Source organism: Parambassis ranga, chromosome 2, assembly GCF_900634625.1.
Source record: "Parambassis ranga chromosome 2, fParRan2.1, whole genome shotgun sequence".
NCBI lineage: Eukaryota > Metazoa > Chordata > Actinopteri > Ambassidae > Parambassis > Parambassis ranga.
In genome coordinates, this window is record NC_041023.1 from 42,565,127 (window position 1) to 42,580,890 (window position 15,764).

At 42.6% G+C, this 15,764-nt stretch overlaps 2 protein-coding genes across 4 annotated transcripts in view; both read right to left on the minus strand.

The window, feature by feature from the left end:
• Positions 1 to 5,946, minus strand: part of LOC114453050 (vang-like protein 1) — a 38,297-nt gene extending 32,351 nt beyond the window's left edge. For all 3 annotated transcript variants that reach the window (XR_003672407.1, XM_028432698.1, XM_028432684.1), the window contains exon 1: positions 5,803 to 5,946. The gene's annotated coding sequence lies outside the window, so the exon portion shown is untranslated. The remainder of the gene's footprint in view (positions 1 to 5,802) is intronic.
• Positions 5,947 to 13,199: 7,253 nt separating this feature from the next.
• Positions 13,200 to 13,571, minus strand: nhlh2 (nescient helix loop helix 2). Its single transcript, XM_028400217.1, has one exon. It carries the CDS (start codon positions 13,569 to 13,571, stop codon positions 13,200 to 13,202), a length of 372 nt encoding a protein of 123 aa, XP_028256018.1.
• Positions 13,572 to 15,764: the final 2,193 nt, after the last annotated feature.

Here is a 15,764-nt window from a genome sequence, read left to right on the forward strand (position 1 = left end):
GCTGGCAACTGTAGTTCTGAGGCAGTTTTTAAGTCTGTGACACACAGCAAACAATTTAAGCCTGACACTGACAAGCTTTGAGGTGAATGCAGCGAGAGCACAGCGCAGATAAAAGCAGCTTTTTTAAAGGAGATGTTTGGGGTTGCCAATTGGGATTGAGTCTAGGGGAGCTATGAGCGGACTAAAAATGTTGTTGTACACTTCACAGCTGCAATGCTCAGAAAAATTATAAGAATCAACATCTTACTGACGTTTTTACACACTAGAACAGAAGCCTAGTTCACTGTGTATGCATTAATAAATTATGATTATTAGCAGCTGTTACACTAGAATTTCATTGGCTAATTGGACCTCCATTCTTCCCCCAAGAGGACCAGAGGTCAGTGAAAAAAAAGGTGCAAGCCCCATCTGCAAATGCAAAACCAGCTCAAGCATCAAATAGTCTGAAATGGTAAAGTCACAGTGAAAACCCACAGACAAACTCCTGGCAGGGAGGGTTTAATGACTGCAATAAGAGGAGTTTATCACTGTGGTCAGTGTGAGTAACATCGGCAAATAAAACCTGAAAGCTGTCGATGTGGTGTAGAGATAAATTTGGCTCCGAGTCAGACTGAATGCACATCTTTGAATAACTGCACAAAGGGAGAGGGAAATCAAAATGTGAGTCATGCATAGCTCCAGGCGTACTTGTAAACACATGTCATGTAATGAACCTGCAAGCGCATAAGGTGTTTTTCCGATGCAGGAACTTAAAATCTGAACCTTTGTCTAAACACAGAGGTCATTCTCAATTCTGAGCTTCTATGGATGTAGCTTGGGAAGTGGAAACACACACGAACTTGACAGAAAAAACACCTTGTGAGTTTGTTGGATCCTACACAAAAATAGAAATAAAGCTGATTTAGGGGCCACTCGTGCAAACAATCCCTCCAGTTCCTGTCATGCAAATAATTTTATATCCATACCTACAGCTCCAAGAAAGATTCAAATATTTTAAGTTCTAAGATCATCAGGTTTCTGCCCAGGTGACACTTCTCCCTCTGTAGTCTGCCTGTCTGCCTACACAGCGATAAAGCCTATAGACTATAAATAACTGATATTAAATCTAAACTGATATTAACCAGACCCAAGCTTATCTGCTGGCAGTATTCCAAGCATAAACATGACTGTATATCTCCTTCTCACGTCGTCCTCTCATCGTCTGAAGCTGCAGTTTTCTCTCAATCGAAACCCACTGAAGCTCTCAGGCCAGGCCTCGGGCACAAACACGAAGATAAAGATTTACAGCTGATTTATGGCTCCGGTCTCCTTAAGGGTGATGTGAAACTGAGGACTCAGTCTGCCTGTGTTTCTACAGCCACATCTCAAAGGCAAAAAAAGGAGTCACTTAGCCAGATTTAGTGCACAAACAACAATCCTTATCTGCCACTTGGAGGGAAACACACTTCGCTGCCTCCAAAAATACACTGTGGCACAAAACATCTAATGTGACCCAGTTCTAGGGAGTGTGGCGTTGGCACATCTGTGTGTGTGACTCAGTTGTGTGAGTGCGTGCCTGTGTGACTGTCAAAGACTCCTGAAAATGCTTTGAAGGTTGTGCAATGGTGTATTTGGATATGTTCATTCTACAAATCATTTTTAAAGGCCTCAATCATCCTCACATGGTGACAAATCCTCTGTGCAGCTCAAGAAACAGACAGCTGTGAGTTTTGTTCTGAGCTCATGAGCAATCTAGTTCAATGTATCAATTGTGAAAGCTAAAATAAGGCTAATCAGCAGCTGGTTCGCAGCTAGCTTCTCTTTGTCTTCAAGGGATAAACTTGTCTCACAAATGAGCATGTATGTCAAACATCATGACTTCAAAGTAGTTCACCTAGGTTCTATTTTCTACCGAGCTACACTTGTGAACCATATCACTGCATCATGACCCCCTGGCCAAATAGAATAACAAGCACTGCAGGCCCAGGCTATAAAGTGGCAAGACCTACTGCTCTACAACAAGAATATCCAATGAATAATGTCTGCTAAGTAAGCTGGACACATCACAGAGCCATTTCCAATACCTGGTTTAATCCTCTTTAAAGCCAGAGCATGCACAGAGATTATTGGGGTTAAGTAAGTGTGAGGTCCAGGTTCAGTCAGAGTGCAGCATCAAGTGAGGAGATCAGCCAGGTTAAAAGCTGATCGATTATTTCCTACTTCAGCGTAATTCCCCAACAAAAAAAGCAGTATTCTGTGTTTTCACCAGCTCAAATACGTCACAATGAGCACACTTCCTGGAAATACACACTGCCAATCCAGCGAGAGGCTTGGCTCCGAGGTCTATATTGAAGTGTAACAGGATACACGGGTGTTCTCACATGTGGCTTCTGTCTTTGCCATGCCAGAGAAAATTGGTAAGTGGAACCACTTCAAGTTTGAAAGTCCAAAGATGAAATAGGAATCCCCCTCTTCTGGAAGGGAAGGGAGGGAGAGAGGGAGGGAGCCCTGACAGGTTCTACACAGTAATCCAAGACCCCTGCTGAGCTGCCGGCTTGTCTGTTTGTCCTGGCAGCGAGCAGCGGAGGAGGAGGAGGAGGAGGAGGAGGAAAACTGCATCATAGCAATCAAGCATGAAGGGCGTTTTATGCATTTTGTGACAGTATAAATCCTACAATTGAATGACTTAAACAAAACACAACCGAACAACCCAAGTATGCACTTGCCGAACAAAGACAACAACAAACAAGTAAACATCTACAGGCCTGAACTGTGAACATAAACAAACAGCCTAAGAACATACCTTCATCTCTGAGAGCAGAGCTACAGCCGAGCCATGAACAGAGATTCCAAAAATCATAACACAACTCAAACATCAGTATTCTCAATGTTGACATTGGACAGAAGGGGCTCTGTGTATGCTCACTGAAACAACAATTTGCCTCCCTGTAAGCTCCTCCATATGAGTAGGAGTCAAGCAAGCAGGCAGAGGCAAGAGGACTTCCAGTTTTCCTGTGTAAAGCAGCAAATTAAGCATCTAATGAACCAGACAAGATGGTGTGTCATTCAAAACCTCCTTTCAGGGAAGCCGCTCATCCGTTCCTCCCCTTTACAGAACGGTAGTGAAAAGCTCCCATTAGATCATTCACAGCCAGCACAGATTGATCCTGAAAGGCAAACCTTTGACTCCCTCCATCATTCCAACACTAGTTTCACACCCAGATGCAGCAGAGGCATTAACATGCATCTCGACTCATCAAATCACAAGTGGACAGATGGTGTGAGGACGCATTAGATTAGACCGGGCCACATTACGGGGAGTAAAACCAGCAGATCAGCCAAAAAACTCACAGAATTTTCATCACGTGGCCGATGGTCACAAGTCAAACATGGCTTTTTATGGCAAATGTTTTACCTTTAATACGTGTAGAATAAAGAGCGTTTGCTGTGTGTGAACAGCGCCAGAAACGCAAAAAGGAGAAACATTGGCATTTAAATGATGCAATTTTGAGAAAAGATGCTATTAAATATTCATTATGTACTCATCTGTATTTAGATCTGATAGGTTTAGTGCAAGATTAGGGATTATAAGATGATTATAAAATGACTGAATGACTTTTGACATGATAATCCTCTTCTTGTCATTTATGAAAATAAATTAGCCTGCCCTGTTACTTCCAGCCATCAACATGCAGACCATCACACCTCCTCCCTGCCTTTGTAGCACTGCCTCCATTATCACCATGACACCACACACATCTCCTCACACTTTAATAATAAATAGCAACCAGCTCGTGCAAAATAATGACTTCACTTCAGCTTGAGAGAAGGTAGCTCAGTCATGAGACATGCCAGGACATGAGGGAAACAAGTCACCGTGGAAGTCTAGCCAGGTCACATGCTAACTGTGTTGTTGTCCATGACTGAGCAAATGAGGGCCAATAATTCTGTGGAATTCAATCACCATTCCTGAGCGACACCAAACCGATGCCCGCAGTGAGATCTGGTACAAACACAGACTCTCTCTCTGCTGTCATTTATAGAAATGATTGGGAATCTAAGTGCTATTATCCGCAGTGTTCATTAACATGCACCTTCTGTGCTGCTATGGAGTGACGGTGTTAATTACAGATCTCTATCGGTGAGTTAAAACCTCGCACTTGATTCACAGCTGGCCTTTTACCTGTTGCGTTTTTATGCCGGTGTTACCAGGCAACCGCAATAAGCTGAACCTTAGTGGTCACTGTGAGCCCTAGTATATGACAATTCAGATGAATGGGCAGCTAAATTGGCTATTAGCAGTTCATGTGTGCACATATTGACATGTAGACATGTACAGTCATGAGAATCTATCTAAGTCTAAACCTCCTATGTGTCACAGATTGAACTGTGCATCTACTTTTTTCTCACTTATTGAGTTAAAGATTGTTGTTAGAGGGTTTGTGTGTCAATGACTAAATTATTATTATTACAGGGTTACAAACAAGCAGCTGTGGGTTAGTCAATACCGTTCCCTGTGCAGCCACTTCATGTTAAAAATGTTCAACTTTACAGCAGAAATAAACATATTATCTTCATATGTGTGCACCATGAAACACTGAAATACTCTCAGTCTCATCCCAAACATAAAAGTCTGTATGATAATGAAGATTTTAGATAATTCATGGTGTAATATCAGCTGCAGCTCTGACATTTATGTGACAGCTAGAATAAGAAAATAGTAAGATGTATTGATTTATAAATAAAGATAAGTGCAGTCCCATTGGAAGGAGTGCAACAAAGGCTTCAATTGTGGCTTTCATCACATAAAGTAATTCATAACATTAGTTTTTCTGGCAAAAATGACCCAATAAGGACTCACACGAAGCCATTAAAGCGTATTAATCAGACGTCACGTGACACAGGAGCACCTGTCTGCATAGTGTATTTATAACACGCACATAATGCACCTATAACGTAGCTGATGTAGACCATAAAAGGAGAGTTATTATCCTGCATACAAAACTTAAACTTATTCATTTTAGCAGAAGGCGACTGATGGAGCTCCAGAGCAGGTTTAGCCGGCCAGCTCCTACCTGTGACCCGGCAGTCAGCCGGACCTACAGGCAGGAAACTCCCTGGATTCACCGTGGCCTCGGAAGCCCCCCCCTCCTGCTCTCCTTCACCTTTAACAGCGTATATGTGACGACCAGTTGGGAAACAAAGCAGACAATAGAGGTACAGATGTGTTTGTTTGCTTGTTTATTTTGGAGCTCAGCTGTTGTTTTCCGAGGGTGGAAGTGCTACAGCCGTATCCGTCCGCGTCAACTCCGCCGCCGCAGGTTACACTTCACAGCTGAGCTGCGGTGCACCAGCCGGGCTAATGCGGATCCAGTCAACCGTATGACACATAGTTGAGTTTTCTCTTTCTCCCACAGACGGCTGTGAAGAGTTTCTACTCGAGAAAGAGGCAGTTTGAAGGCGCACATGTCCGCAAAACAAGCTGGAGCGAGAAATGAATAAATATGCTTAACTTTCCAGTCTGCGCTGCTCAAAATGAAGTTCCCTTTCATACAGGTAGGCAAAGACAGCTAGGGCGTGTTCCCAAGTCTTTCCTGAAAACACACACTTTCAGCGAACTACTGTATTCTGCTGCCCGCATGGAGGACACAGGTAGACACGGTAACCTACATTTTTGTAGGTTACATGAGTCAAAGCAGGACATTATAGCCTGTAAGGCTGAGCTTCACACACACACACACACACTACTGAGCCCGCACACTATAACATCTGCAGAATACATATGACCGGCTCTGTCTCAGGCGTTATTAAATCATAACTCACCCTTCACCGGTGGAGATATCATCCCCCGTGGTTGATAATTTATCCAGAGGTTATAAAATAGTTTGCCTCCCAGCTCACGGCAGGCTACAGTAGGAAGCAGTCCCTGGTAACCGTAGGAATCACCCTGGCAGTCAGGAATTTCACAGGGAGGGCAGTGCTTCTCTGAGAGAGAGAGAGGGGGGTGTAGTACTGAGAAGTCACGGTAGGGGGCGACGTCAGCTCTGCCTGATTAAAAAAAATCTGCATAATGAGGTGTTTAATCACTCTGAGAAGTGCAGAGGTGGATTAATTGACTAGAGAACCTGGAAAAAAGCTGAAATGTGCAAGTTACTGTATAAAATGTTATAAATGATGTTTCAAATGCACAGTATTGTCCCCCTAATATTAGCCATGCACTATATTACACCATATAGACACACAAGTTAAAAGCACAAAACAAAATGGAGTATCAAGAAAAATATGTTCAGATAGATTAACAAAAGTCTATTACAAGGATTTACTAATATTTAGAAAAGAGCAAAAGTCTCTTTTCTCCCTCACACACAGCAAATGTTTCTGTCACAGCTCATGACACAAGGTAAACAGCTGTCAGTGATACAACCAGCCACTCGAGCAACAACACAAAACGGTGAGATAGAGATCTGGCTCGGACACAGCTTGTGAAAGAGACACAATGAAGTCAGCGAGGCTTTGAAGCAGCCTCTTAAAAGAAAAATGTAAACAAATGTGCTTCTTTTTCCTCCTGATTTAAAGGAGCACAGCACAGACCTGTTATGATGTGAGAGCTGACGCTGAATGAGAGGAACAAAACAAAAACTGCAGCTCAGGATGACACACGATTGAACCATATATCCCACTGTCTTTATATTTCTCTGTTGTTGTTGTTCTTCATCTTTTGTGACACAAGACAAAGAGGCCAGTTCTTTCTTCACACTACAAACACACACACGCGAGCCTACAAACTACAAGGCAACAGATGCCTCCAGCAATTACGCAGCTGTATATGAATCAATATTTTGTCCTCCTGTGAACTGCATCCTTACCATTAGACACACACACACACACACACACACACACATCATCCCCTCCAGAACACAATGGAGGTCATGACAGGGCCATGACCCCTGAGCTCTTTTCTCACTGTGTAAAGACAAATAAACACCAGTCCTGTGTCAAGGAGGGAAGTGTGTGTGTTGTTTATTCAATTCTTAAATTTTTGCACATTTCAAAGTAGATTTAAACATTTAAACTGTGTCTACAATGTAAAACCATTAAATACAGCTGTTTACATTGACTCTGTGTGTACCAGCTGCTTTCAAACATTGTAGTTTAAGATAAGTGCGCCACCATGTGGCAGCTAGTCGCCATTACACCACAGTATAAGTGACAGAGCGTCATCCCTGCATCTGGCAGACAGAAGGATGTTTCTCTTTTTTTTTTGATGTATTAACGCCTTGACATAAACTTTTTAAGGTACTTCTGACAGATGTAATATTTTTTTATTTTACTATTATTTTAAAATCAAACATAACAAGTCATGATATCAGTGGGCGATGGATAAAAACACGTTTTAAAGATCAATACTACATCTACAAGTTAACAAAGGACCGCTCTGTCCCGGTGTGTGAATCAATCAGCTGCTGTGAAAGGCGCTGTAATCAGATTACACAGCTGAATGGGAACGCGAGGCAACCCTCGTAAGGCACGCGCGTCGTGTGACGGCGAACAGCCGCAGCAGCAGCAGCGCGTGCTGTCACTTTTCACGTTTATTCAAAGCAGGAAAGCGCGCGCAGATGGCCTCTATTGAGAAAGCGAGGTGGGGGCCTCTGAGATCAATTCAATTTGGTGTCCGGAAGATGGATGGATTCCTCCCCAAAGACACGGAGTTTATGAGTTTAGAGGGTTTTTGGTAAATAGGAGGAGAAAAATGAAAGCGTGTAAAAATGAAGACGAAGTGGGAAGAGATGCAGTTTATGAGACCACACGCATACATGCACAGAGAGAGAGAGAGAGAGAGAGAGAGAGAGCAGGAAGAACCCGCTTTACAGCCAACCAGATGAGGTTCACACCTGGAATATAATAATTCCGGGTGATGCATTACTTTTCAAAGCCCTCTGAGTTTTAGAGGGGAAAGCAGATGCTACACTGATTCAGATTCATATAAACACGCACTAACAAACAAGAAAAGTTTAAGTCCATGTTCAATTCAAGCCGATAACCTCAAATTACTCCTTGTACTTTGATTTGTGGCAAATTTAATATCAACACTATTACTATGTGCACCAAAAGGGGATTTTCACCCACACCTTGCAAATGTTTAAAGATGAAACAGACATATAGAATATAAAAATTGTCCTTGTGTCTAATAGTAGACAGCAAAAAGAAACTTATCCAGGATCTGTGATGTTTTGACAAAGTCTATAAACCACAGCAGGGCCGGCCCAAGCCTTTATGGGGCCCTAAGCAAAATTTCATACCACCACCTCAGCATCAGGTGCTTCATCGGCTGCACTGTGTGTAATACACGCTACTGAATGTGTAATATCATCTCGTTTGTATTCATCAATGTTATTTTTAAAAAATATAATATATAAATTTTATCATGGAAATTTGGTGCTCTTGGGGGTCCCTCTCTAAGCGACCGCATATTTTGCATATGCCTTGGGCCACTGAACCACAGGGTTAGTTAGTGGTAGATTAATTGCAGATCTGAGTTCAAAATAAGGCAGTGATAAGCAAATAAGTAGAGATAATTCATCCTTAATATCTTTATGACTCAGTAATTTTAAATCTACATCTTGGCTGTGTATGTGCCCCCATCTTCCCCCCATGAGATTAAAAAAACAGGGACAGCAGGGTGCTGAATAAACTCCACTCCTGACTCACAGTGACTCACATCCAATGAGGCGACCGCAACAAAGGACCCACAATTGGATTTAAAAGATCTTAACCAAATTGAAACCCAATGAATATCACCATTTTAACTCGCCAGATTGGGCCGTGTGCTGGGGCCTAATGCATGCACACACACCTTATGACAGGCCCTGCGGTACAGATGGTCTGAGCGTGAGCCTGAATGAGAGGGGGACCATCCGCGGCTGCTGACGCATTGTGGGGGGACGTCTTCTTCAATACAGCACTTAATGAGAACAGACTGACTCTTTCTCCCTCCCCTTTGCCTTCCTCCATCCATTCTATCCCCCCCCCCTTCTCTGATTCTCCACTTCTCCTCTCCTCTGCCCATTTCCATCTGTTTGGAGACAAAGGGCCACGAGCCAGCTCGAGCCCCGGGACCCTGCTGGTGAAGTAGGCAGGGATAATACGGCCCATCCCGGGGGCTGCATTTCAACACATGGACCAGGCTTTGTACTTCTGCAGCCCGAGCACCCTTCATACTACACACACCGGGATGTGCATGTTTCACACACTCTTACAAACACACAGAAGCAAAAACAGGGTGGGGCGACACGGAGTTGCAATATTGACGGGGGAGTTCTCGCCTTGAACATGAACACTTTCATAATACCCAACGATGTGGAGAATAAAGGAGAGGGTGAAAAAATGAGGCAGCACAAAAAGCCCCAAATGTTGTTCCTCGTACTGTGAACATATGGCTGTTTGTTGTCATACTCTTTCTCCCTGTCCAATTTACACAGAGCTAGTGAGCTCTCAGAATGAAATGGGTGTGTGCGAAGCAGTGTGTGTGTGTGCTCCTCCTGGCTTTGAGTGGGCCTATACCTGAATGATGATGAGGAGAAGGATGTCCAAACGCTGCTAATGGCCGCTGTATAATCCCCTGCCGTCTGCACACACCTACTGACATATGGTCACTTCTGGGCCTCCACCATTACATAAGCCACACAGAGCAAAGAGGGTGGGGGGGGGGGGGGGGGTGAAACGTGGTAGTTTCCCACACACACACACACACACACACACACACACACACACACACAGAGGCACGCACAGGCCACACTGTCAGCCAGGCTGTTCAGTGCCCTCAGCAGTTTGGGCTTCGCCTGTCACTTTTCTCTCGCCTGCCCCTTTTGGGGGTTTGTAAAGAATAAATTGAAGAGGACTGATGCTGTGGAAGCTTTTGGGATGAAGAGCACAAATGGCCTTGTAGTGCTTCATGGCAACGTACAGATGGACTCCTCCATTCAATAAGCTTGAGCAGAAGTCTGTCTCCACGCCATGCCAGCATCATGGAGCTTGTTTTGTATTCTGAAGAGGACAATCTGTTGATGCAACATATTGGCATTCTTTTCTTTCTTCTTTTGTAGATAAAAAAACATTGATAGAGCCGCAGGAAATATTGTGCCAGTCAGGTCTGAATAATTTTCCACAAAGTAAAAAAAATCAAACTACTAAAACCGTAAGTGCACTGCCCTCATTGTGCGACTTCCAGGTGGGTACCCAGCCACCGACAGATTGGAACATGCATTTCGAAATGATCTGCTCATTTTAGCTGCTGAAAATATGTATAAGGAAATGTAATGCTCTCAAGCCAACCAATCACAATGCATCTAATGCATCCACAGAGCCACATTAGCATTCATTTAAAGTAGTGTTTTTGGCCACCTGAATGTGAGGCCAGTATTTATTCTTCTTTGTCAGTGTTTATCTGAACACTGGCTGCTAAATGCCATTTATAACTAGATATTTTACTAAAACAAACAGCTGCCAACAAAGGGGAAAAGAGAAAGAAAAAGCTTATAAATTTAAAAAGACGGGAGAATATCATCTCATTTTATTTCTTTCTCATGGGTGTGAGTCTGACTCATAAAAGCAGCACTGTCACGCTTGACTTTAAACCACCTGTGTGGCTGCAACCAAAGGTAAGACAAGAAAAGTCAGGTGGACGACTAACAAAACAGAATAACAAGGCACAGAGGGCCCCTGAGCTGAAAAGGGGAAAAGATTTTATGCTACCTTCAGAAACATGGCCTGCAGCAGCAGCAGCCATTGGACTATACACAGGTTGTTTTCAGTTTTTAATCATACACATTGGTCATAATGCATTCTGTTGCTCAGCAGCTTAACTGTGGTATTTCCAAGGTTAAGGGTTCGATTCCCACTGGGGCCACCCATGCTTGAAACAACAACAACAACGAAAAGCTCACTCATGATAATCTAATGTGGATTAGATAAAAGCATCCACACATCCCCTTTCTGAAACACAACTACAATCCATTTATAGCACAATCAATGACAATGGGCATATATATTTATCACAAATGAACATTTAGAACTTCTATTTTTTTTTGTGCTCATACCATTTGGCAATATTACATCTCGGTGCTTGCTCGCTCATAAATTTCCATCTCTCCCATCCCTCCTCACTTGCCGGGTTTCCCACGGGAGGTGCCAGACGGCCAGTAATTTGGTTGTCTTGGCTCGTCTGGAGTAACACCTGCCCCCTCTCTGGGGATGGAGAGAGCCTTTCAGCCAGGAGCACACATGTAGGCTACCACTGCCTTTAGCTGCTGACCACTCAGTGTGTGTGTGTGTGTGTGTGTGTGTGTGTGTGAGAGAGAGAGAGAGAGAGAGAGAGAGAGAGCATCTTCTCCAATCTGCATGCACTCATTTCATCTTGCATTGTGTATGTGTGTGTGCGTGCGTGTACAGCGCGTTCGCGTGAGCTGACGTCATTCAAATCAGCTAAATATATTTGCGCGATTTTTCTTTTAAAAAAATAAATAAATAAACAACAACAGGAAGTGTAATCTGATTTTTCCCCCAATATTTCATTTTTAATTAAAAATAACACCGGAAAATATGAAAAGTTTGTCCATTAGAAACCAGCTGTCACACGATACCTCTACTACAAAAGATCTGCATAAAGCAACAAGTAGCCTACACAACCCTGAAGAGACAAAAAATCTTTGGATAGAGGATATGCTTTTTTTTTTCTCCTTTCACTATAAAATTACATATTGAATTCTCATAATACAAAGCAGACAAATAAACAACCCCATTAATTAATCAAAAATAATAGACCAACATCAACACATTGAAGATAATAAATTCAGATATTTGTTGAAATAATTAGTAGGCTAGTATTATTTTTTTGGTCACAGCAAAAAAAAAAAAAAAAAAAAAAAAACAAGCAAAAAAACTCCATGATATGAACTATTTGACATTATTCTGTCAACTGTGAAACGAATTTTTAAATTTTCTGAGCAGCCCAATTTTTCTTCTTCTTCTTACAGTGTATGGGAGACAAACATTTGTGGGGCCACTGAGCCTCATCTTCAAGTGCTTATCGTTGCCATTGATAGACAATAAATGTTTAAAAAAAAAAAAAAACCATCGAAACATACATCAAAACAATAAGTTATGCTATGGGTCAACAGAAAGTGCCTTTTTTTTTTTTAAAGAGTAGAACACCATCACTTTCCAAGTTCAATTTCACAGCCTAAAATATAGAAGCAACAAACAATATACATTTATACAAAAAAGACGCCAGCCTATGATAGCAACATAAATAAATTAGCCTTAAATATTAACACAATTAAATAAATAATTCCATACACTTTAAAAACAAATGATTAAGGTCACATTTTTTATATGTAATAAGTGGCACTTACGCATTGAATCTTGTTTTTTTTTCTTTCCTTCACGGAAAACATCGTCTAAACTAGATCTAAAGCAGCTATCTCCTTTACAGCCTTTCATTTCGAGCTGAAATTTTGTTCAAATGGACTTTAGTGAGGAGGACTCAGAATTATATTTATGATTCAAAAACAGAGAGGAATTTTCTGAAAGCCACATTCTTGACGTTGCTGCCATTTTCTGTCTCCAAAGGGAAGGTGAGTGCCTGCGGGGCTGTGACAGTCCGGCCCGGCCCGGCCCGGCCCGGCCCGGCCCGGCCCTCCCCTCTCCTCGCTGTATAGGCCTATACAGGAACATAATTCTCATTATTGCATCCAACAACTCAAACGACTCTGCGCTTGTTGCTTCTTGGTCAGTGAGCGGTCTGGACTGAAAGTTTTGGCACCACTGCCTCTATAATAACCAGCGCTGGACTCTCGCTGATGGGGGGCCAGCAGTAAGCGTCCCAGCGTCAGGGGACAAGGTGGCTATTTCTGGCACAGATTTTTCTCTTAATTAAAATCTGAAACGGAGTCATCAGGGAGCCTGGGTTTGTCATTTTGTATTACCTACAGTATAATTGAATACATTTCATTTTAAAATGGTCAGATTTAAAAGTAGTGACAGTACAAGCTATAAAAATATTTACTTCAATCTCCTGCGTCTTTTTAACTGTTAACCTTGCCATACCCAAATTTACGGGCAGGTGCGCATGAGTCCAGTCTCCCAACCGAACCGAACCGAACCGAACCATCTTTCTCTTCTTGTAGCCTATATGTGTGTATGTGTGTGTGCGCGGGTCACTTTTACACATCCAACACGTGATTGAGATATGAGATGTAGCATATAGCCAGTCTGAGGATCTCGATCTTGGAGAGTTTCTTGTCCGGGGGTAAGGTGGGGAGCAACTTCCTCAGCTCCGCGAAGGCCACGTTGAACGCCTCTACCCGGATCCTCTCTCTGGTGGCGTGGGCAGAGCGGTACTTGGCCGTGGCCCTCCGCCTCCGCCTCTTCTCCTCTCTGCTCAGAGGCGGGTCGGCTTTGCATTTGGACCTGTCCTCCCCCTCCGCCTGCTCGTCCGAAGTGCACCCGGTCGACTTGAGGCCGTTGAGCATCGTCTCCGGGTCGGACTGAGTCCAAGAGAGGTCCGCCTCAGCCTGATCCGGACTCAGCATCATTTTTATTCTCTGTGTTGGCAGACACTCCTCCTTAGAAAACCTGCAGAGGGCGAATCCGGTCAATACATGTTGATTTCTTCTTTTAAATAAATACAATTTCAGCACAACCATGTTAATGTAATAACCTATAATTCTCATCTATCCTTAATAAAACCTGCTTAACACAGAACTAATGAAGAATTTATTTGTTTTTAGTGTTTCTTGCCACCCCGAGGGCCCACTAGGAGAAACCCCAACAGTGGGGTGGGGTGGGGGGGCTGTTTGGGTGCCAGCAAGGACCCCCCCCCCCCATATATCCAAAATGCACGTCGTTCTATATTGCATAATAACATTAAACCCATAAATAATAAATGCCCCAAGAATTCGAGGAAAATTACTAAAGCCCTCTGCTTTAAAAAATCTGTTTATACAGTGTCATATTCCAATATTTAAACACAGAAGTTCCTTTTTTAACTCAATGTTCGTTTATTTGGGGGGGATAAGAAACTCCCTGTTTTTGTGAATTAACATAATCAGAATTGGCCATCTGTCACAGTGTGATGAACACATCTGCTTGGCTGAGGACAGAGTGACTTGACAGCATGGAGGCATAGACGGCAGAAATAATGTTGACATCTGCTGGACATGAATTTGTGCTGCTACTACGTTTCTAGAAAAATTAAGTAAAAATAAATATTTGTAACGCCACAGAAGTTATACTAGAAAAGTTCAATTAAAAACACATGAATGTCTTATTTTAAAAGTGTAATTAGGATTTTTTTTTCTCACCTTTGACAAAGAGTTGGAGGCGGATTCTTCTTGCAGTGAACTTAAAAAAAAGCTCTTAAACGGAGCCTCAACTCCAAATTAACTCATATTCCACCGAAGAAACAAGCAGCAAGATGACGGCGAGATTCAGTGAAATATAAAAAAAATAGTTTTTGTTTTACTTTTTCTGACGCGAACTTGGAAACATGGAGCCACGCGGGGTCAAACGTCAAGCATGGAAATGTTTCTGCAGGTGAGGAGATGATTACAAAATTACGATGATGATGATGATGATGATAATAATAAGGATGATGATCAGCGGAGATCAGGCAGCCCCTCGTGTGATCCCAGCGATGGAGAGACAATAGGAGAGCTGGGCAGATAGTGGGGAAAGTGCAGCCAGGGCTATCCGTCCATCCGCTTGTGGGAGATGGGGATAAAGATGCGAGATAAGCGCGGCTCCCCGTGTCAGGAATCAGCGGATCACAGATAATTGCTCCTCTCCTTTTCCTTCTTCCACTCACACTCGTGTCATATGCGAGATAAGATCCAAACGATCCCGACTAATAAAGGCTCACTTCATGGTCGGAGGGGATGGAATATATTTGAGGAATGGTATTGTCTAACGCCGCCCCCTCCCTCACCCTCTGTCTCTCTCTCTCTCTCCTCCTCACACACACACACACTCACCTCCTCCCTCTCTCCTCACGCCCCTCAGCCCTCAAGCGCTCTGCCTCCCGTGGGAGCAGAGTGGGCAAAGGGAAACCAGAGATGGAGGGGCCAAAAAAAAAAAAAAAAATACGTGTTGTGAGTTTGTGCACGTGCTCACATTTTTAGAGAATAGTAATGATTAAAAATTGTTTTTTGATCCAGCATAAATACAAAGTTTCAAATCAGAAGTCCATTGTACAAAATGCAATTTAAGATAAGGGAATATTTACAAGTTATCATTATTAAACATTACAATTAAACTTTGTCTGTGTCTAAATTGTTTGAAGTGGTATTGTTTGTTTTTGTCCCTTGCTAGAACAAGAGTCAGGTTTGCATGTGTGCACATCTGATTGGCTGTAAGTGCAGCTATGGGTGTGACTTAGAAAGCATACACCTGTTCAAACAAGGGGAAGGCATTAAGTTGCGTTTTAGTACTCAGATGCAAATCCTACAATTTATTTATGTCATTTTAGCCAAACTAAAATAAGTCGGTATTTAACTTAATATTTTGAACAACATCAGTTTCCATCCAGAAATACGTATTAAAGTCACGTGTGGAAGAATCTTTTCATGCATTTTATAATAAAGAAGGTCACATCATTCCATTTCCATTCAGGCTCTGCTGCACATGTGAAGGTGTGTATAAAAAGGAACAAAATGACCACACAGTGCTTTGCCTGCTGCAGGTTCAATCATAACAGTAAAGATCTTTCAGTGCTGCCACTTTTTTTGCAT

What these genes read in the sequence shown, in the direction of transcription:
- nhlh2 (XM_028400217.1), bottom strand. Translation starts at nt 13,571, where the DNA reads ATGATGCTGAGTCCGGATCAGGCTGAGGCGGACCTCTCTTGGACTCAG.